Genomic DNA, 22318 nt, shown 5'->3' on the forward strand with positions numbered 1-22318 from the left:
CAGGGCGCGCAGGCCACCGTGCCCAAGCGGGCAGCGCCCCCGGCGCACACGGCGCTCCGGTGCTCGCCCGCTTCCGTTTCGGAGAGGGAGGGCTTTCCGGGGGCGCAGAGCCCGGCCAGCGCGAGCGCCTCGGGGCCGCTGGGGGGTGGGGAGCAGGCGTCCTGAGGGAAGGTGCGGGCCTCCGGGGCCGCCGGACGCAGCTGTGCGCGCCCCGGGGCGGAGTCTGGCGCTCCGGCCGCCCGCGCGCGCGGAGCCGTCTGCTGATTGGGCCCCGGAGCCCGGGGCTTCCGGCGGCGCGCGCCTCCCCCCAGGTTTCCCGCCAGCAGGAGCCGCGCGCTGGACGCGGTGCTCGTAGGCAGGCGCTCCCTCCGAGCGAACGGTTGGGCCTCGCCGAGCGCCGCTATGTCACGGCAGAGCACCCTGTTCAGCTTCTTCCCCAAATCTCCGGTGCTGAGCAAGCCCCCGGCCAGGGCCTCACGCGAAGGCGGTGACGCCCGGGCAGGCACGGGGGCCTCCGCTTCCCCCGGCGGGGACGCGGCCTCGAGCGAGGCTGGTGGGCCTGGGCGCGGGCCCGCGGCGGACTCGGCGTCGCCACCGAGAACGAGAAGCTTCAACGGAGGACTTCGGAGGGCAGCGGCGCCCGCTGCTGCGCCTGTCAGGTAGCAGCTGGGGTCAGGCTTGGAGGAAGCAGGAGTTGAGAGAGAGCTTTTGTATTTCTCTGGTGGCGGAGGCTGTAGAGGAGAGCGGGCTGTGCAGGGAGAGAGCTCGGGCTCTCGGGGCCGCGCCGAGTTGAGGCGCCGTGCGGGCTGAGGAGACGCGTCCCGCCAGGTGCGGGGCCGGGTGGGGGAAGGGAAGGTGCGTGCCGCGTTGTGCTGGGAGCCCCCGGGGGGCCACTTCCTGTCCCTAGCGCGGCTGCCGACCTGGGCCGCCGGGACAGTTTACCCGAGTACAGGTGGGGGTCCTAGGCTTGGGGAGGGAAGCATTCGAGAACGGATGGAGAGGGGGTGGGGATGGGGGTGTGTCGCGGGGGCCGATTGGGCGGGGCGGGGTGTGAGCTTTGTTGTGCGTCGGGGGAGGAGCGGAAAGTTCTAGGGGTCCGCTTGAGTTGGCCACGAGTGTGCACCCTAGTCTGAAACTAGAATCCTGGCTTTGGTGCGCGTGTCGCTAGGGGTGGGGTGGGGGGACGTTGGTGGCGGGGTAGTGTCACTGCCTTGAGCGAGTCCGCGGAGAAGGAGGGCACCGTAGTTGGTTGTTTCTCCGGGCGCTGAGAAACTCCTACAAGGTCCTGAAGCGGCCGGTGTGGACGTGACGCCGGGACGCCTCGGACTCAGGGCTCCTCTCGGTTCTGGGCACTTGGACGCTCTTTCAGAGCTTGGCTGGTCTTTGGGCAGCGGCGACATTTTGAAAAATTCGTTTTCACGGCATTCATCGGCTAGTTTGAGACACAAAGTATTAATGGTGGAAGGTTGAATGGTTGGGGTGAAAACGCATTTGAGATCAGAGCTAGGTTAGTGGTTTTGAGTAATCGATTTTGTATGTTTGGAGTGTAAGGTGTACCGTGGGAATTCTCAGATAATTTTTTTAAGAAGTCAGACTAGTAACAGGGTGGCTGTCATTTAAGAGAATCTTATAGCTGTGATTTAGTAGACTTCGTTTATGGGCAACAGCCAGTTTCGCAGTAACACCCTGGGGTAATGCCAAATGCAGGCTGTGTTAATGAATGGATTCTCCTTGCACCCAAAATAAATGGTACATTTGTGGTAAGGTTACACTTCACATGCATACTGAATAGCATTGTTTTTTGAAGTCTGAGTCTATGAGACTTGGAAACAAAACAAAACAAAACATGATCTCCAGTGAGAAGCTGCATACTAGGTTTTTAAAGGTAGGTTATTGAACTGGTCCCTGCTCTGCTGGACACAGTCCCAGTTGCTGTGGGTGCAGCAGTGACAAGAGGCAGTGCTGCAGCTAAGGTGAGGAGCAGGCGCCAGGCTTTGTGCCATACACGAGGGCAAAGATGTGAGTCTGCTGAGCTCTCAGCTCTTGTAGCCCACTGAGACCAAAAGTTTACACCCAGGGAGCCAGATCCTGCTGGGGGGATGAGGAAAGCCAGGAGCTCCTCACCCTCAGGCTGCTGCAGCACTCAGTTGGACTGGCTTGGAAATCTTTAAAAGGCTGGGCCAGGCATGGTAGCCTAGCAGCTAAAGCCCTCGTTTTGCATGTGCTGGGATCCCACACGGGTTCCTGGCAGCCCCACTTCCCATCCAACTCTCTGTGGCCTAGAAAAGCAGTCGAAGATCGCCCAAAGCCTTGGGACTCTGCCCCGGTGTTGGGACCTGGAGGAAGTTCCTGGCTCCTGGCTTCTGATCAGCTCAGCTTTGCCCTTTGCAGGCACTTGGGGAGTAAATCAGTGGACAAAAGATCTTCCTGTCTCTCATCCTCTCTGTGTGTCTGACTTTCCAATACAAGTAAATTAAAAAAAAAGTGTTCAGCTTTGACCTTTTTCCCTAGCCACACTGTCTTCTACTCTGAGTTGCCCATTAAGTCAGCTTCTGATGAACAGGAGTTACTGGTTGGAGTGTCTAGTCTGTCCATCTTTTTATTTATTATTCTTGGACAGACTTACAGAGAGAAGGAGTGACAAAGATCTCTGCTGGTTCACTCCCCAGCTGGCTGTAATGGCCAGAGCGGACCAGTTCTGAAGCCAGGAAAGAGCTGCTGCTTCTGGGTCTCCCACGCAGGTACAGGGTCCTAGGATGGGCAGTTGGGAACTCGAGCAGCCAGGACATGAACTGGTGTCGGTATGATATGCTGGTGTTTGGAGGTGGAAGATTAGCCAGTTGAGCAGCTGTGCTGGCCGCTAGCCTTTCCATTCTTACAATGTGTTTACAAATGTTTGTTTTTACTTACTTGAAAAGCAAAATGACAGAGAGGCATGGCTGGTGGCGGCCCAAGGTACCCCCTGTACCACAGCACCCTCTTTAGTTTGGCCATCTTTCATTCAGGAAGTCCACTGTGGGATTTTTTGGAAACATCTCTGGCTGAAGGGCTTGTGGAGGAGACTGCTTGGGTTGATTTGGTAATGGCAGGAGAGCTTGGGAAGGCGCTGCAGTAATGAAGAGGCTCCAGAGGCATTTGAAGAGGGGCAGGCAGTAAGGAGATTCGTTGGTGTGTAGGATGGTCAGGTGAGGGGAGGGGAAGGAGCCAGAATGATACGTGCTTCAAGTCAGTGGCTCAGAAAAGTAGAGGACATCACGTGCACATTTAAGGATCTTTTCCTTATGTTTGATCGAAGAGAGCTTGATTGTCATGTGTTGTGAAGATTGCTTTTGGTCAACCCTGTTGGGAGTTCTGTGCCCCTCCTGGATGTTGTTTCCCAATTCTTTCTCTAGATGAGGGAATTTTTCCCTTACTATTTCACTAAATACATTGGTAACCGCCCCCCCCCCAAAAAAAAAAAAAAAAAAAAAGAAAAGCAGAGGACATCCAGAGAGGGTACTTCAGAAGGCAGTGGGAAATGTGTACTCTGCAGAAAGAGACCTGGTGGGGACTGCAGACCTGCTTTTCACCTAAATAGAGTGACTGCAGCTCCATTTTTCCGTGAACACTTGATTTATTGGAATGGCAGAGAGCTGCCAGCTGCTGGTTCACTCCCCAAGTGCTTGCAGCGGATTTGAGGAAAGTGGAGGCTTGGAGGCAGGTGCCCCTCAGGGTGGGCATCCGGGGGAGCTGAGGGTGAGGCTTGGGTGCTCTGGTGGAGCTGCCACACAGGTTCCCCATGGTTCAATGCACCCGGTGTGGCACCCCGGGTCAGCTGCTCGGTTGTTAGCAGGCCTGCGAGCTGTGGGTGAGACTTCTGACCATCTCACTGTGGCTGTGCACAAACCTTGGCTGCTGTCCCATATTGGTCCCGTGTCAGTGAGGTCACTCTTACCTCTGTTGATGACAGGTGCTAGAGAAGTCTCTTCTGACAAATGTCTTTAAGAGACTCTCAATAAAAGATTTATTGACTTATTTGAAACTCAACTTCAGAGACACAGGGAGAGACAGAGAACCTCTGTCCGCTCTTTCACTTTCCAAAATGGCCCCAGCAGCCAGACCTGGGTCAATCCGGAACCAGGAGGTCTGATCCTGTTCTGTGTCTCCCTTATGGGTGCAGGGGCCCAAGCACTCAGACTGTGCTTGACTGCTTTCCCAGCACAGGAAGGAACTGGATCAGAAGTGGCCCCAGCAGCCATATGGGATGTTAGTGCTTCTGCCTGCCACGTCACCAGCCCTTGCTGGTATACTTAAATTATGTGTACACACGCACACATTCATATGTGTTTTTTTGGAAGGCAGTTACGGAGAAGAGGGAGAGTGAGAGATCTTCTGGTTTACTCCCCGGTGGCCAGGGCTGGAGCCAGGAGTCTGGCGCTCCATCTTCTGAGGTTCCTGTGACTGGCAGGAACCCAAGGTCTTGGGCCAATCTGCTGCCTTCCCAGGAGCATTACCAGGGCGCTGGATTTGAAGGCTAAGGCCGGCTTGGTCCCAGGCATGTTGATGAGTGGTGGCTTACTACGCCACACTATAGTATCGCCCCCTGGGGTATTTTTTTTTTATTCACCATTTTTTTTAAAAAGGTTTACTTCTTCCACATGTATTGGATGACACAGAGAGATCTTCCATTGCTGCTGATAATGCTTCCCAAATAGATGGCTTCAGGGCTCAGGGCTGGACCTGGCCAAACAGGAACCTGGCACCCCATCCAGGTCTCTGACATGGGTGTGTCAGGGACCATCTTCCACTGCTATCCCAGGCATCTTAACTCCAGCAGGGAACTGGCTGGCTTCACAAGCCGCCGCTTAACTCACTGCCACAATGCCTGCACACTGATTTCTGTGGAGCAAATTTCTTTTCACATCTGTGACTGTTAGGCCTTATTTATCTTGAGAAAGCAAACATGATGTAATTTAAAGCTAGAATTAAAAGAGAAAGAAGGGAGATAGCACCATCTTCCATCCAGTGATTGGCTCCCCAAGTGGCTGCAACAGCCCGGCTGGGGGTCGTTCTGGAGCTTCATCTGTGTCCCCCGTGTGGGTTCAGGAGCCTAAGCATTTGATTGCTATCTTATGCTTTCCCAGGTGATTAGCAGGGAACTGGTTCCACAGTGGGGCAGCTGGGACTCAAACCAGTGCTGAGATATGTGATGAAGCTGTCACAGCTGATGGCTTAACACAGTACACCATGATGCCTGCCCCTGACTTTAGTTATATGGAAGCTTTTATGTTGATCATTTTGAACTGTCAGCTTTTCCTCTTACCCTTTTCCCCCACTGGTTTTAAAAATCCCAAGAGGGCCCGGCGGCGTGGCCTAGCGGCGAAAGTCCTTGCCTTGAAAGCCCCGGGATCCCATATGGGCGCTGGTTCTGGTCCCAGCAGCTCCACTTCCCATCCAGCTCCCTGCTTGTGGCCTGGGAAGGCAGTTGAGGACGGCCCAATGCATTGGGACCCTGCACCTGCGTGGGAGACCCAGAAGAGGTTCCTGGTTCCCGGCTTCGGGTTGGCGCAGCACCGGCCGTTGTGGCTCACTTGGGGAGTGAGTCATCGGATGGAGGATCTTCCTCTCTGTCTCTCCTCCTCTCTGTATATCTGGCTGTAATGAAATGAATAGATCTTTAAAAAAAAAAATCCCAAGAATACCAAATATTTGAGATGGATTGTTTAGAACTCTGTAATTACTTACAAAGCATGATTAAATCTCATTTCAGTCTATAAATTGAAAAATTCCAACATTTTGGTATTCCAGTTTGGTTTATTTGATAGATGGAGCAACGAGGAGCTGGAGAGTTCTTCCATCTGCTGGTTGACTCCGTGGTTGGCCACAACAGTCAGCTCTGGTCCAGGCCAATGCTGGGTGCCGTGACTGCCATTCCAACAGCAGGGTGGCGGGGTGGGAGGCGAGCTCCCGGGACCTTCTGCCTTTGCAGGTGTATGGGTAGGAAGCTTGATGGGAAGTGGAGTAGCTGCATTTCCAAGAGCATCCATGTTGTAGGAAAATGCAAATATTTGCATAGATTAAAATGTTACTTTTATTAGCATTTTTGAAATGTCACAAGTGTTAGATGCATTTTTTAAAAAAACCCTTAAAAATGAAAGTTGACACATTAAAAATAATAGATGTGAAATTTTTCCTTAAACGGAGTGAAGAAAAACTTTATTGAGGAATATGAAAAATATCTAGCTTTATTACATAGTACATTGATAACCTGCTGAAATCTCTTTCTGGCTCAGAAGCCACTATTTCTTAGGCTAGGATTTTTAAAGAGCATGGTTTTGTTTTTTTTTTTTTTTAATTTTTATTTTTGAAATTTATCATACAGTTTTGTATAGTCTGGGATTCCCTTAAAGAGCACATATTGTCTTCAGACTTTTTACCCTTGAGAGAGCTGTGTATTACTAACTCTTCCAGTTAGCATTTTAGAGCATACTGCCTGCTTGCCCTTTCTTCTCTCCTGTTCCCCACTCAACTCTCCTGCTAGTGTTGGGTCACTCCTAGAGTGGCCACAGCTGCCAGGCCTGGCCCAGACCCGAACTCCAGCCAGCTCTCCCATGTGGGTGGCAGGATCAGAAACCAGAGTAGCCAGGACCTAAACTGACATGTTGATATGGGATGAGGACATTCCAAGCAGCAGCTTAACCTCCTGGACCGCAAAGCCTGCCCCAACCAGCTATTTTCTAGCAGCATTTTATTTTATTTTTAAAAGATTTATTTTTATTGCAAAATCAGATATACAGAAAGGAGGAGAGACAGAAATATCTTCCATCTGATGATTCACTCCCCAGGCGAGCGCAACAGTTGGTGCTGCGCCGATCCGAAGCCAGGAGCTAGGAACTTCCTCCAGGTCTCCCATGTGAATGCAGGGTACCAAGGCTTTGGGCCGTCCTTGACTGCTTTCCCAGGCCACAAGCAGGGAGCTGGATGGGAAGTGGAGCTGCCGGGACCAGAACTGGCGCCTATATGGGATTCCTTTGTGTTCAAGACCAGGACTTTAGCCGCTGGGGCCTTTTTTTTTTTTTTTTTAAATATTTGAATGGCAATCTAATGGATTCCCCATGTTCCCACAACCACCGGGGCTGGTCCTGGACGAAGCCAGCACTCAGCCAAGAGCTTGTTGGCAGGGACCAGGTACCTGAGCTACCGCCTGCATCTTCCTAAGATGAACGTTGGCAGGAAGTTGGGTTTTGGAGTGGAGCCCCGCTGATGAGAGTTTTGTGTGTCCTAAGCCACATCTTAACCACTGCACAAAATGGCCACCCCCATTTTTGAGGTCCTGAGACTCTGAATACTATGTAAAGCCATTTCTACTATATTGGTATGAGTTCTGAGATAACTTTGGAAGTCTCAAAGTTTTTCCTCTGGGATAAAACTGGGATAACATATTTACCAAAATCAGTGGGGGGGGGGGGAAGGGGAAGTCCTAGAGCCTTTGAACTGTACCATATTATAAACAAAACTACTCTCAAATATTAAAAATGTTTTATACCAAAAATATATACCAGCTTATTGCTGTCATACTAAGATTATAAGCTGAAATTAAAAATGTTTTCCCTTACCAGGGTTTTTTTTAAGATTTATTTACTTTTGGGCCCCGGCGCAGTGGCCTAGCTGTTAAAGTCCTTGCTTTGAATGTGCCGGGATCCCATATGGGCACCGATTCTAATCCCGGAAGCTCCACTTCCCATCCAGCTCCCTGCTTGTGGCCTGGGAAAGCAGTGGAGGACGGCCCAAAGCCTTGGGACCCTGCACCCGTGTGGGAGATGTGGAGGAAGTTCCTAGCTCCTGGCTCTTGGCTCCTGGATCCGGATCGGCACAGCACCGGCCATTGTGCTCACTTGGAGAGTAAATCATCAGACAGAAGATCTCTCTCTCTCTCTCTCCCCCTCCCTCCCTCCCTCCCTCTCCTCTCTATATATCTGGCTTTGTAAGGAAAAGAAATTTTTTTTTTTAAGATTTATTTTATTTTTATTACAAAGTCAGATATACTGAGAGGAGGAGAGATAGAGAGGAAGTAGAGCTGCCGGGATTAGAACCAGCGGCCATATGGGATCAAGGCAAGGACCTTAGCCACTAGGCCACACTGCCGAGCCGGGAAAATAAATAAATCTTTCAAAAAAAATTTTATTTACTTTTATTGGTTCACTCCCCAAGTGACCGCAACGGCCATAGCTGAGCCAATCCGTAGCCAGGAGCTTCTTCCAGGTGTTCCATGCAGGTGCAGGGTCCCGAGGCTGTGGACCGTCCTTGACTGCTTTCCCAGGCCACAAGCAGGGAGCTGGATGGGAAGTGGGGCTGCCGGGATTAGAACCGGCACCTGTATGAGATCCTGGCACGTGCAAGGCAAGGACTTTAACCACTATGCTATCGCACTGAGCCCTCTCCTACCTATTTTCACATTTAAATCAGAACAGAGTTGTGCTTGAGGACAGAAGGAGCTTTAGAGAGGCAGGTTTGTCCGTCTCATGTTTCTGCTCAGGAAAATTTGAACCGTGTCCTTTGGTTTTCCTTAGGCGCAAATTCAGCTGAGATTCCTGAAATCTGTCGCCTCAGACAGACATGCAGAACACTGTTGTACTGGGGCCGAGTGTGTTGGGCCCCTCCAAGATGTGCATTCTGCCTGCCTGTGTGGCACTAACACCACTCTAGAAACTTGGTAGTCCTAACCCTTCACCACCGCCTTTTACTAGTAAGAGACATTCCTGGCCTCCTTGTCTTCAGTAAACACTTTGTGTGTGTTGTAGCCTTCCTCCAAGCCCCTTGGGAGGGAGTTTAGCTGGCCAGTGAGGGGAGAGACCCCACCTTGTTCACACCAGGGCTTCCCATGTCCTTATGATTGGCGTTGTCTGCCTCAGCCAATGGCAGTGTGATGCCCCAATCTGCTTCAGTTGCTGTTTGCTGGCCTCCTTTGGTCTGTTACTCAAAAGTTAATGTTGGGGTGTCAGGCTCAGAGTTGAAATTGCCACTTTGGATACAAATTATTTTCCTACTTTAGCAGCAGAAATGAAGGACTACAGTGCTGTAGTTTAAATTTCTAGCCCCCATCTGCAGTTGCTTTGGTGACACCAGATCAGATGGTTTCCCGGACCTTAGGACAGCCTGTTTGGCGGTTGTTTGCTACCCATTTAGGGGCAAAGTTTGAACTTCGTTTTTACCAGCTACACCTGTGATAAGTATTTTTGAGTAGCTAAGGGCTCTAGTAAAGGGGAAAGCCTGCAGGCACTTTGTGAAGGAGATGTTTGAGGTTTGACTCCTGGTTGATTTAGCTTGAGCCTGAGGCAGTGTTTGTCACCAGTGCAGGTCATCATCAACTTCCGTTGAGAGAATGTAGGGATCTGTGAAGGCCCTTAAAACAGCACAGTCTGAAATCATGATGCTGTTTGCGATTCCCTATCTTAAGATTTCTGTAATAAGAGTTTTAAGCTTTTATTTAAATTTTTTTAAGATTTATTTATTTTTATTGGAAAGGTAGATAGAGAGGAGAGACAGAAAAGATGATCATCAGTCTGATGATTTACTCCCCGAGTGGCTACGATGGCCAGTGCTGTGCCAATCTGAAGCCAGGAACTTCTTCCTGGTCTCCCACACGGGTGCAGGGTCCCAAATCTCTGGGCCGTCCTCGACTGCTTTCCCAGGCCACAGGCAGGGAGCTGGATGGGAAGTGGAGCTTCCGGGATTAGAACTGGTGCCCATATGGGATCCCGGCACATTCAACGAGAGGACTTTAGCTGCTAGGCCACCGCGCTGGGTCCTTAAGTTTTTATTTTTCCTTTGAAAAATAAAATTCATTTGAGAGCAGAGTGAGCAAGCTCCTACATACTGGTTAACTCCCCTAAGGTGTACAAGGGCACCAGGCCTGAGCCTGGGCACGGGAGCTGTCAGATGGGTGTAATACATGGTTTGTAGTAACCAGTCTCTTTGGAGCTGGAGCCAGGAGCCCAAGGCACTATGGAATGTGGTCAAGCGAGTTTTAATTCCTAAGCCAAACACCCTGCTCAGTGCTCCTGTTTTATGGTTTGTGATTCCGGTTAAATCAGGTGACTTTCATTAACTAAATGCTGTTCAAAAATATAACCAAAAAAGTTTTGTGATGTGCTGAATTTTGTAGTGGTTCCACAGAAACATAAAGGAGGGAGGGCCCAGTGTGGTAACTAGTGTCTAAATCCTCACCTTGCAAGCACCAGGATCCCATATGGGTGCTGGTTTGTATCCTAGCTACTCCTCTTCACATCTAGCTCCCTGCTTATGGCCCAAAGTCTTGGGACCCTGACTTAGGTGGGGGACCTGGAAGAGGCTCTTGGCTTTGGATCGGCTCAGCTCCAGCTGTTGCAGTCGCTTGGGGAGTGAGCCAATGAGTGGGAGATCTTTGTCTCTCTTCTCTGTAAAATTGTTCGTCCAATAAAAATAAATCTTTTTTTAAAGGACAAGAAAATCTTGGTTTTTATTTTTAAAACAATGTTTATTCTGACTGGATCCTGGCACATACAAAGCGAGGACCCCAGCCACTAGCTGCTGGCACCAGGACTGAAATCTTGACTTTTAGTACTTGGCCAGGATTATCAGCGGTCTGGCCTTTCCATCACGAAGGGGGTGTGCTGTTAGCTAGCTTCTCCCCATGGGGCTGAGTGAGTGAAGATGGAATTGCTGTTTTGATTCTGGACATGCATGCACTGCCCATGCACTCATTTGTGCCTTGAGCTTTCCCATAAAACTAGCTTGGGAGCAGAGAGGATAGCAGGGTTCTGTGTAGTTTTGCAGTGCTTGCCACACATCATGGTTTAGCAGGAAGCAAGTTGCAGGCACAGGCTAATGGGTTAGTTAATTAGTGTAATTATGTAATCAGGATATTTTAATGCCACGGGTTAGTCTGCTTCAGAAAATCCATGAAAAAGCCATGATTTCAACTTTTCACACTAAAAGTTTTTAGTATACTACCATCTGTAGTTACAGGCACAGCTCCCTGTGATTTGGAGAGCACTTATTACTAGCGTGCGCCTTTCTCCTGGCACCAGAGTCCCGCTGTAGTGCCAAGTCTTGGATGGATGATTCAGAGACATGGTTTTTCACTTTACTTCCATTTGTGTCTTGCAAGTTAAGTATTGTATTAGCTGGCTTAAGTTTTAACGGTTAATTTTAGAATTTGTGTGTTTGAATAGTGGCTCTAGATTTCACAGGTGTCTTAGTGATACCTTCCTTGGAATTGGATTTGCAGGTAATTGCTTTTAAAATAACCTAATACCAAACATTAACCAAATTATGTATTTCTTTTTGACAACAGTTGTGACTTTTCACCTGGTGACTTGGTTTGGGCCAAGATGGAGGGCTACCCCTGGTGGCCTTGTCTGGTGTACAACCACCCCTTTGATGGAACATTCATCCGCCAGAAGGGGAAATCGGTTCGTATCCATGTACAGTTTTTTGATGACACTCCAACAAGAGGCTGGGTTGCCAAGAGGCTATTAAAGCCGTACACAGGTAAGAGGGTTTGGGGGAGGGGCGTGATTGCAGTGGCCGGGGTGAGTGGGTGATAGATCCCAAACAGTGAGTTGGAATGTATTTTGCCACAATAAATGACAAGAGTGGAAGGTGTGAAAGATTTTTGGGCATGGGAATAAAGTGTAGCTTAGGAGAAGTGTGTAGCTGGTCTTCAGTTTATTTTGTGGAATGGAGTTTTTCTGTTTGATTTCCTTTGAGTGGCTTAGAGTGAAATTATGTCTTTATGGGGGGAAAAGTCATCTCATGACTGGCATTAATTATCAGAGTACCAAGTTCAGGATTATAAGGCTGGAGTTTTAAACTGTCTCCATGTTGAAGGAACCAAATGATAGTGTAAACATAGTGTTCAGGATACTCGGCGTGCAGATGAGCGACAGTGTCTGGGAGTTGGAGACAGCATTGCCTGGCCTCCAGACTCCTCCGTCATAGCCCTCAGCAGTTCCTCAGAATAGTCTCTTCAGTGACCTGAGACAGTAGCGCTAACAGGTGCAACATATCTCTTCAATGAGGCAGGAGCTGTAAAAAAGGGTTTGTATTGAGACCCTTTCTTAACATTATGCTTCCAAGAAAAACTGACTACACTTTTACATGAAACTAGTTTTCTCCTAAAGATAAGTGCAAGTGAAGTGAGAAACGGAGCACAATAACCAGGTTCAGACTTTGTGCTCAAAATATTTTTTCCACAATCCAGTTTTAAGGGGCTCATGCTGTAGTGTAATAGGCTAAGCCTCTGCCGGCAGTACCAGCATCCCATACAGGTGTCAGTTTGCTGTGGCTGCTCCACTTCGAATCTAGCTCGTGGCCTGGGACAGTAGCAGATGGCAACCCAAGCCCTTGACCCCTGCACCAAGTGGAAGACCCTGGAAAAGCTCCTGGCTTCAGATTGCCTCAGCTCTGACCACTGCAAACACTGGGGAGTGAATCAGTGGAATAAAAATGTGTCTTTGTGAGTCGCATTTAATAAAAACACTAAAGTACAGTTTTAAAGTGTCTCTGTGATCAAGTTAAAGTTCAAATTTCGTTATAAGAAATGACAGTTCAACATACTAAGCAAGAAGATAAGGAACGGAGCTCTCCCAGTCAATTGGGGTATGACTGAGCTCTTTGCCATGTATGTGATTGGCCTGTTTCTCCCCAGACACAAATATGGAAACCATACTTGGAAAAGAACTTGAATTGGTCAAAAAGCAACAGATTAAAAACACTGCCGTGTTTATATACCAAAAAAATGGAATGGCCTACATATCCATGTAATCACAGCTTAATGTGTCTTACAGCTGCATCCCCTTCACCAGCTATCTAGTGGTAAAACTGTTCTGGAGACATTTGATCCAATCTCTGCTTTACAAGTAAATCTAAAACAAGAATGCAACAAAAAGGCCTCCTTTTTTCACCCATGCCTCTCTGCTCATTTGTTTAAAGATTTATTTGGAAGACAGAGTTAAGGGAAGTGGCCGGGTGGGTGGGGGAAAGAATCTCCTAGCTCGCTCCCAGTGATTTGGGCTGGGCCAGGCAGGAACCAGGAAACTCCCATCTGGGTGTCCCACATAGATGGCAGGGCCCAAAGATGGGCCATTATTTGTTGCTTTCCTGTATGCTTTAGCAGAGAGCTGAATCAGAAGTGGAGTAACTGGAACTCAAATTGGGATGCTGGCATCAGCAAGTGGTGGTTCTGTGCACTTAGCCACAACTCTGGTCCGTGTGTACTGGTTTGGGTAACCCAACAGGTAACCATGGGAGTTAAACTTGGTAATTTGAGGTTCACTGGTAACCTCTCCTTGATTGTTGTCATTCTTTTTTTGGGCAAGTGCTACAGGTTGAACCAACGATCCAACAAGTTCTTGTTTATGAATGTATTTCTAGGTTCAAAATCAAAGGACGCCCAGAAGGGAGGTCATTTTTATAGTTCAAAGCCTGAAATTCTAAGAGCAATGCAACGCGCAGATGAAGCCATGAGTAAAGACAAAAATAAGAGGCTTGAGTTGGCTGTGTGTGATGAGCCCTCAGAGCCAGAAGAGGAGGAAGAGATGGAGGTGGGACATTGCTGTTTTTGCCGTTAGGACTGGGGGCAGGGAAGGGAGAGACTGGTATTTTCTTGTTACATATCTGTTAGGTTTAGGACGCACACATGTACACACCTGCACTCCAGGTAGCAGCTAGCACCTCCCTACTTGTTGTTCACAAGCCTACTTGGAGGACGAGGCTCTGCAGGTAGCAGTGCCATTTTGGAAAGCAGCAGTCAGCCAGGAACAGTCTGGTTGTGGTCATGGAATCAGGTAGTAGTCCTCCATAGGAGGGTGGACCCAGGTCCTAGGCGGTAAGTATCTAGGTTGATGCTTTTCATTTTAATACTTTGTGTTGTATCCTGCATTAATAAAAAGTAAATAACTACAAAATACAACTTGGACTTCAGATGGCAACCATTATTGATAATTAGTTCATTTAAAGTAAATAAGAGGTCAAGAGGTATGGTCTCTAGTTCAGGAAATTAATGTACCGCATCCCACAAGAGATTGATGTTTTGTTCCTTATACATGAAATAAGGAATAAGATAAGCAAGTTAAATATAATGGGTATTTTCATCTTAATATTTAGGGTTGTGGTTAGGAGCTGTGGCATTAATTGGAGGTTGAGAACTTGCTGTTAACTATGAACAACATTTAGCTTACTACTTAAACACTCAGCTATAGCTGGTCTTTAGAGGAGCGAGCACTAGCATCATTATAGATGGCTTATTTTTTTTACCCTAAATGTATAAAATGGTAAATCTCAAAGTATGTCCACTCTTGTGGTACTTGTGACCTGGTGATAGTACTGAACTCACTTGAAGAGCAATCTCTGAACCTTGTGTGATACTTCTTGATTGTTAGGTAAACCTGAAATTGATACTCCTTAAGAAAGGGTTTCTTTTGGAAGCTTATGAAGTTGGAGGTGGAGAGCCCCAGCACAACTGCAATTTCCCAAATTGTGCCAGCTATTTTCCAAATATTTTTTTCTTGCCTGGCAGGTAGCTGCAGGTAACGCATCAGAGAAGAGTGAAGAAGATAATGTAATTGAGAGTGACGAGGAAATGCAGCCTAAGGTGCAAGGATCTAGGCGAAGCAGCCGCCAAATAAAGAAACGAAGGGTCATTTCAGACTCTGAGAGTGACGCTGGTGGCTCTGATGTGGAATTCAAGCCAGATGCTAAGGAGGAAGGGAGCAGTGATGAAATCAGCAGCGGGGTGTGTGACAGTGAAAGTGAAGGCCTGGACAGCCCCATCAAAGCTGCACCCAAGCGAAAGAGAATGGCGACGGGCAATGGGTCTCTTAAAAGGAAAAGTTCAAAGAAAGAAGTATCGTTAACCACCAAGCGAGCACCTGGCATTGCAACAGAAACCAAGAGCACTCTTAGTGCTTTTTCTGCTCAGAATTGCGAATCCCAGTCCCAGGCTGGCGGAGCAGCTGATGATAGTGGTCGTCCTGCTACCTGGTACCATGAAACTTTAGAATGGCTTAAGAAGGAGAAGAGAAGAGACGCATACAGGAGGCGGCCTGACCACCCTGACTTTGATGCATCCACGCTTCATGTGCCCGAAGATTTCCTTAATTCCTGTACTCCTGGCATGAGGAAGTGGTGGCAGATTAAGGCTCAGAACTTTGATCTTGTCATCTTTTATAAGGTGGGGAAGTTTTATGAACTGTATCATATGGATGCTCTTATTGGTGTGAATGAACTTGGGCTGGTATTCATGAAAGGCAACTGGGCCCATTCTGGCTTTCCTGAAATTGCATTTGGCCGTTATTCAGATTCCCTGGTGCAGAAGGGATATAAAGTAGCACGAGTTGAACAGACTGAAACCCCAGAAATGATGGAAGCAAGATGCCGAAAGATGGCACACATATCTAAGCATGATAAAGTGGTCAGGAGGGAGATCTGTAGAATCATCACCAAGGGTACACAGACCTACAGTGTGCTGGAAGGTGATCCTTCTGAGAACTACAGTAAGTATCTTCTTAGTCTGAAGGAAAAAGAAGCAGATTCTTCTGGCCACACTCGTGTGTATGGTGTGTGCTTCGTTGATGCTTCATTGGGGAAGTTTTTCCTAGGTCAGTTTTCAGATGATCGCCATTGTTCCAGATTGAGGACTCTAGTGGCACACTACCCTCCAGTACAAGTCTTGTTTGAGAAAGGAAATCTCTCCATGGAAACTAAGTCAGTCCTGAAGGGTTCATTATCCTCTTGTCTTCAGGAAGCGCTCATCCCAGGCTCCCAATTTTGGGATGCAGGCAAAACTCTGAGGACTCTCCTTGAAGAAGGGTATTTTACAGAAAAGGTAAACGTGGATAGTGGGGTGATGCTACCCCAGGTGCTTAAGGGCATGACCTCAGAGTCTGATTCCATTGGGCTCACACCAGGAGAGAACAGTGAGTTGGCCCTCTCTGCTCTTGGTGGTTGTGTCTTTTACCTCAAAAAATGCCTTATTGATCAGGAGCTCTTATCAATGTGTAATTTTGAAGAATATATTCCTTTAGACTCTGATGTGGTCAGTACTGCCAGACCTGATGCTATCTTTAAGCCCAGTCAACGGATGGTGCTAGACGCAGTGACCTTAAACAACTTGGAGATTTTTCTGAACGGGACAAACGGCTCTACTGAAGGGACCCTGTTAGAGAGGATCGATTCTTGCTGTACTCCCTTTGGTAAGCGGCTCCTCAAGCACTGGCTTTGTGCCCCACTCTGTAACCCTTACGCTATCAGTGATCGTCTAGATGCCATAGAGGACCTCATGGCTGTGCCTGAGAAAGTCTCTGAAGTTGTAGACCTTTTGAAGAAGCTCCCAGATCTTGAAAGGCTGCTGAGTAAAATCCATAATGTCGGCTCTCTTCTGAAGAGCCAGAACCACCCTGACAGCAGGGCCATAATGTATGAAGAAACGACTTACAGCAAAAAGATGATCATCGATTTCCTTTCTGCTCTGGAAGGATTTAAAGTCATGTGTAAAATCATAGAGATTATGGAAGATGCTGTCAGTGACTTTAAGTCTAACCTCCTGAAGCAGGTCATTACTCTGCAGACCAAAAATCCTGCAGCCCGCTTTCCTGACTTGACTGCAGAGCTGCACCGGTGGGACACAGCTTTTGACCACGACAAAGCACGCAAGACTGGACTGATTACTCCTAAAGCAGGCTTTGACAGTGACTATGACCAAGCTCTTGCCGACATAAAAGAAAATGAACAGAGCCTCCTGGAATACTTGGAGAAGCAACGCAGTCGACTTGGTTGTAGGACTATAGTTTACTGGGGGATCGGCAGGAATCGTTACCAGCTGGAAATCCCAGAGAATTTCACTACACGAAACCTGCCAGAAGAATATGAATTGAAATCTACCAAGAAGGGCTGTAAACGATACTGGACCAAAACTATTGAGAAGAAGTTGGCCAGTCTGATCAATGCTGAAGAACGGAGAGATGTATCCCTGAAGGACTGCATGCGGCGACTCTTCCGTAACTTTGATAAAAACTACAAGAACTGGCATTCTGCTGTAGAGTGCATCGCCGTGTTGGGTAAGACTGTTAATGTTCTAGGATGCCTAAGTGACAAGTTGCACTAAGGGGGCTTTCAAAATAGTCCATGGATTAATGCACATACATGCATATTTGCCTGTCACTCAGCAGAATGGCTAAATTGGCCACAGCAGTTACTCACTCAAAGCTTGCTTTTAATTAGGAGTTGCCCTCCTGCCTTCAGGTTTGAGTAACTGAACAGAAAAGACTGATAGAGGGTCTATGAGGAAAACTCCCCCCCCCCTTTTTTTTTTTAAAGATTTTATTATTGTTATTGGAAAGCCGGATATACAGAGAGGAGGAGAGACAGGAAGATCTTCCATCCGATGTTTCACTCCCCAAGTGAGCCGCAACGGGCTGGTACGCGCAGATCCGATGCCGGGAACCAGGAACCTCTTTCGGGTCTCCCACGCGGGTGCAGGGTCCCAAAGCTTTGGGCCGTCCTCGACTGCTTTCCCAGGCCACAAGTAGGGAGCTGGATGGGAAGTGGAGCTGCCGGGATTAGAACCGGTGCCCATATGGGATCCCGGGGCTTTCAAGGCGAGGACATTAGCCGCTAGGCCACGCCGCCGGGCCCTCCCCCTTTATTTTTGACAGTCTTTACATAGATGATTAGGACACAAAGGGTCAAGGGCTACAGGAAAGTGGGTAAAATGGAAGCTTTATTTTTAGATCCTATTTCCTAAACCAGAGAGGAAAGCGGTGATCGCGGTCTTCATCCTCTGGTTTACTCCCCAAACGGCCACAATGACCAGAGCTGAGACCTTAATCTGGGTCTGCCAGGTGGGTGCAAGGGCCCAAGGAGTTGCACCATCTTCATTGTTATCCCAAACATGTTAGCTAGTGCCCATATAGGATGCCACTATAGCAAGTGGAAACCCAGCCCAGTGGCCCCAGATTTACTTTTTATTCTATGCGTGTGCACCGTAAAAGATGGATCTTCCTCGTGTTAGGCAAAATTATTACACTTTGTTCCCCTAGTTTATTTTAAATGCCCTGATTTATGCATATAGATGATGCTAACCTTTTCAAAAAGCTCCCTTGCTGTTTTGCACTTGTTTATGTCCCATGTTCTTTTAAAACCACAACAACCATAGTGTCCCCAAACTTTTAACAATTTCTTTGATGAACACTTCTATCTAATGTAATGTAATAGAATGGGTTTTCAAAATGGTTATTAGCTTTTTAATATACCATGCCAGTTAGATTATTTGTTAATCACAGGGTTTCATCAAGAGAGACAGGTAGTTTAGCTCTGTGTTGTACGTTGTTGTTGTGGGTTGTCATACATTGGTTCAATGTCTGGATTTTTCATGTGGTCACAACAGCCTGATTACTTGACCGCTTACTGCTTCCTCCCAGGGTCTGCCTTAGTGGGGAGCTGGGAGCTGGTGTTGAACCCAGGCATATCTGCACTGTCAGGCCTGTTTCCTCCCATTAGTCTTCCAGTCCTGATACTGGAGGCTCTATGACCTTTGAGGGGAGAGAGATATTTGGGTCAAAACATGAAAATACTGAGACTGGTAATTTAGCAATAAGGTTTTATGTGTTGGGCATTTACGGATAAATGTTACCTCGATGCCAACTGTTAGGTAACTATGTGTGGTACTGTGGTGACTATAGCATACTACCTGTGAAGGAACACCAAATTAACTAACTCTTGTTGCCTCTCTAACAGATGTCTTAGTGTGCCTGGCTAATTATAGTCGAGGGGGTGATGGCCCCATGTGCCGCCCAGTAATTCTGTTGCCAGGAGAAGACACTCTTCCCTTCTTAGAGCTCAAAGGATCACGCCACCCCTGCATTACCAAGACATTTTTTGGAGACGACTTTATTCCTAATAACATTCTGATAGGCTGTGAGGAAGATGAGGAAAATCACAAAGCCTACTGTGTGCTTGTTACTGGACCAAATATGGGCGGCAAGTCTACCCTCATGAGACAGGTAACTGATTCTTACCTTGTAAACACCACAGAATGTTACATAAAATGAAGTCCCTGGTGTACTAGAAGAAGTGCCTTGTGTTATAGAAGTGGTAGCTCTTGATGAGTTGATTAGACAGTGTCAAGCCAGGAGATACTTTGACGTGACAATTCAGAAGGTACATGTATGCAGGAGTATAATAATAACAGCTATATGAAATCATGTTTGTGGGAATCTTTTTAGGCTAATGGCTGACCTCTTCAGATGAAACTTGGGAAGTGCTTTTAGGGGAAACATGTGGCTTTTTGATTTCTCCGGGACTGGTTGCTGACGCTGCTCCCCCGCACTGTCACACTTTGTCCACAGTTCTCCATGTGCAGTGGTTCTCACTTGCTACTGAGAACACATGAAAAACCTTCAGTGGATGTATCCTCTGAGATGAATTAATTTGATCCAAAAAGTGAAGGAGAAAGCAGTTTTGAAGAACTCCCGGGTTAATTCCACTCTGCGGCGTGGGTTAGAAAGCAGGCTCGAGTGCTGTATCTCCTTAAGGGTTTTTTAAGTTTGTTGTCTATAGGTATTTTTAATACCAATCATAAAAAGACCTTTTCCTCCCTCATTCACAGGCTGGCCTATTAGCTGTAATGGCCCAGATGGGTTGTTATGTACCTGCTGAAGTGTGTAGGCTCACACCAATTGATAGAGTGTTTACTAGACTTGGTGCCTCAGATAGAATAATGTCAGGTGAGTTTGCTTTTTCCACCAAGGGATTTAATGATCTGCCTCTTAAATTTGACTTTTCTAGTGCTTCAGCTGCAGTTTAAGAATCTCAGATTCTTGTCACTTATGTAGCTTGTGATAAAACTCAAACCTGAAAATGGGATCTTGCTATATATAGGTTTATTAACATGACCATGTATTTGATTTTTGTGACCTTTTTTTTAAAGGTGAAAGCACATTTTTTGTTGAACTGAGTGAGACGGCCAGCATTCTTAAGCATGCAACAGCACATTCTCTGGTTCTTGTAGATGAATTAGGTAAGAAATTTAAAACATCTGAAGCACCTGGGGGCCTTTACCTTAGTGAGATCAGAAGGGATCACTTTTTAAAAAGACCTTTTAAACTCCACTTTACACCCCAAGGACTGCTTGGATGGATCTGTTCATGGAATCCTTATTCACTAACTGATCATCCTCTGAGCTTGTTTTGAACCTCCTGCACAGCCTTTTTGATGTCAGAAGGCAGATCATGTAACATGCAATGTTCAACTTTCACAGGAAGGGGTACTGCAACCTTTGATGGGACAGCAATAGCAAATGCAGTTGTTAAAGAACTTGCTGAAACCATTAAGTGTCGTACTTTGTTTTCTACTCACTATCATTCATTAGTAGAAGATTATTCTCAAAATAACGCTGTGCGTCTAGGACATATGGTATGTAGAAATAACTTATAATCAAAAGTTTGTTTTTTGAGGCAAAATGGGTACATGACTAGAATAGCTAATTAAGCTTTGTTTTTCTGTTTTTAAGGCATGCATGGTGGAAAATGAGTGTGAAGACCCCAGTCAGGAGACTATTACCTTTCTCTATAAATTCATTAAGGGAGCTTGTCCTAAGAGTTATGGCTTTAATGCAGCAAGGCTTGCTAATCTTCCAGAGGAGGTCGTTCAAAAGGGACATAGAAAAGCAAGAGAATTTGAGAAAATGACTCAGTCACTACGATTATTTAGGTAATTATGCATCCAGCAGACTGCTGATGGTTGGGAGGAAGTAAAGGGGCGAGGAATGGCCAAAAGTATAACTTTAAAAAAAATTTTTTTTTTTAAGGGAAATTTACCTGGCTACTGAGAGGCCAACTGTAGATGCTGAATCTCTCCGTAAGTTGCTGACTTTGACTAAAGAATTATAGGCTGCAACTGGAAACTTTGACTTTTGACGAAGTTGGTAAATTCACACAACATTATGATCTAATAAACTTTATTTTTTAAAAATGACCATTTTTTCCATTTTCTTTCTAGGAAATTAAACCCTTTTAATTCTTATCTACCTTCTACATAATGGTTATTGAATACTCCACAATATATTAAGTCTAGATGTTATGGTACATGCATACACTTTCAGGCTGTTTATACCCACTGTCACCAATACACATAAATGGGGGGAGGGGTTATGAAACTGTATAGGGCTGTATATATATACTTGTCTCAGCTTAATGCAGGAAATTGTGAATTTCCAGCAGTTTTGTCTAAACTGTTCAAAAAAAACTATGAACAGAATTCAAATACAGGACTGTTTTGAGGAGACTTTCTAAAGTGTACTTTAAAACATAGTAGTTTTTTACCTTTCACAAAACTGAGTTACAAGAATACTTTTGTTTTACAGTGCATCCCTTCCTAGGAAGTCTCATTAAAACACTCACTTTTTCTAACGGGTAGGGAGATTTTGAATGCTGCACAGGGTAGGAAAGGAAATAATAGTCTTAACTTTTCTTAAAGGATACCAGAAACATTGCTGGATATAATTTAAGATTAGTGTTTTCTCTTTCATAGAAAGAACGTACATACTGGGACATGAGTACAGTTACAGCAAGTCTAGGTGTGCTAACAAAACAGGGCACATTCAAGTACAATAAGATTTTGCTTGAAATTAAAAACAAACTACATGAGATTAAAGCATTAAAATCATATTTCTCAATCTGAATACATGTTTTAAAAAAAATTCAAAAGAAACGCCAGAAGTGCTAGCTCACATTTTTACCATATTACAAAAGCAATTGGTACCCATGTCCATAAAGGCAGCAACAAAGCTGCTTGTCTATTGGAGATTACTACTGCAAATTGGACTGCATTCAATGCTAGTTGTAAAAACACCAGCTTTTCAGAAGTTGGTATCTGTACAAAATTGCAGCTTATTTTCTTCACTTCTGTCCCTTCAAAAGTCTTTACACCGTAATGCTAAAACACCCAGCTTTGAGATCCTGAGTCAATATATTGCCACTTTCTTTTTGGTAGCTTGAGCTTCATAGTGTCAATTGACCTTGTGTATCCATTTTTTAAATACAGTCTGTTCCTGTAGCATGGGCAAATATTTTAAATCTTCTTCCAAAAATGTTTTAAGTTATGATGTTAGAATGGCAGGACTTTGTTTCTTTAAGGGAAGGAATTCAGTTGTGCTGCAATGTATTAGATTCTATGGGTGGAGCAGAGTCATATAGTGTATCTGTATCATGTGTAGGCTCACCAGCTAATGTACAAGGGTTAGACAGTGTTCCAGCACCACAGTCACAGAAAAACCTAAAGCAAAAATGAAAACCCAAAA

At 46.4% G+C, this 22318-nt stretch overlaps 2 protein-coding genes across 5 annotated transcripts in view; one reads left to right on the plus strand and one right to left on the minus strand.

Moving 5' to 3' along the window:
• The first annotated feature begins 293 nt into the window (after window positions 1-293).
• Window positions 294-20994, plus strand: MSH6 (mutS homolog 6). Of its 2 annotated transcripts, XM_004590662.4 has the most exons (10): window positions 295-659; window positions 11315-11511; window positions 13396-13565; window positions 14540-17078; window positions 18757-19022; window positions 19628-19745; window positions 19949-20038; window positions 20279-20433; window positions 20531-20730; window positions 20828-20994. In XM_004590662.4, the coding sequence occupies exons 1-10, from the start codon at window positions 403-405 to the stop codon at window positions 20907-20909; spliced, it is 4074 nt and encodes a 1357-aa protein (XP_004590719.2). In that variant the 5' UTR covers window positions 295-402; the 3' UTR covers window positions 20910-20994. The 2 variants fall into 2 exon arrangements, with proteins under 2 accessions (XP_058523732.1, XP_004590719.2); XM_058667749.1 differs by lacking the exon at window positions 20828-20994 and having other exon boundaries at window positions 294-659; window positions 20279-20432; window positions 20543-20708.
• Window positions 20961-22318, minus strand: part of FBXO11 (F-box protein 11) — a 104739-nt gene continuing 103381 nt past the window's right edge. For all 3 annotated transcript variants that reach the window (XM_058667751.1, XM_058667750.1, XM_004590664.4), the window contains exon 23: window positions 20961-22293. In XM_058667751.1, the coding sequence (XP_058523734.1) occupies window positions 22164-22293 (130 nt within the window). In that variant the 3' untranslated portion in view covers window positions 20961-22163. The remainder of the gene's footprint in view (window positions 22294-22318) is intronic.

This window comes from Ochotona princeps, chromosome 8, assembly GCF_030435755.1.
Source record: "Ochotona princeps isolate mOchPri1 chromosome 8, mOchPri1.hap1, whole genome shotgun sequence".
Taxonomy (NCBI): domain Eukaryota; kingdom Metazoa; phylum Chordata; class Mammalia; order Lagomorpha; family Ochotonidae; genus Ochotona; species Ochotona princeps.

What these genes read in the sequence shown, in the direction of transcription:
- MSH6 (XM_004590662.4), top strand. Translation starts at nt 403, where the DNA reads ATGTCACGGCAGAGCACCCTGTTCAGCTTCTTCCCCAAATCTCCGGTG. An exon ending in AGAGTGCATCGCCGTGTTGG is followed by an intron (nt 17,079 to 18,756) that starts GTAAGACTGTTA and finishes CCTCTCTAACAG; the next exon opens with ATGTCTTAGTGTGCCTGGCT. An exon ending in CTGTGCGTCTAGGACATATG is followed by an intron (nt 20,434 to 20,530) that starts GTATGTAGAAAT and finishes TCTGTTTTTAAG; the next exon opens with GCATGCATGGTGGAAAATGA.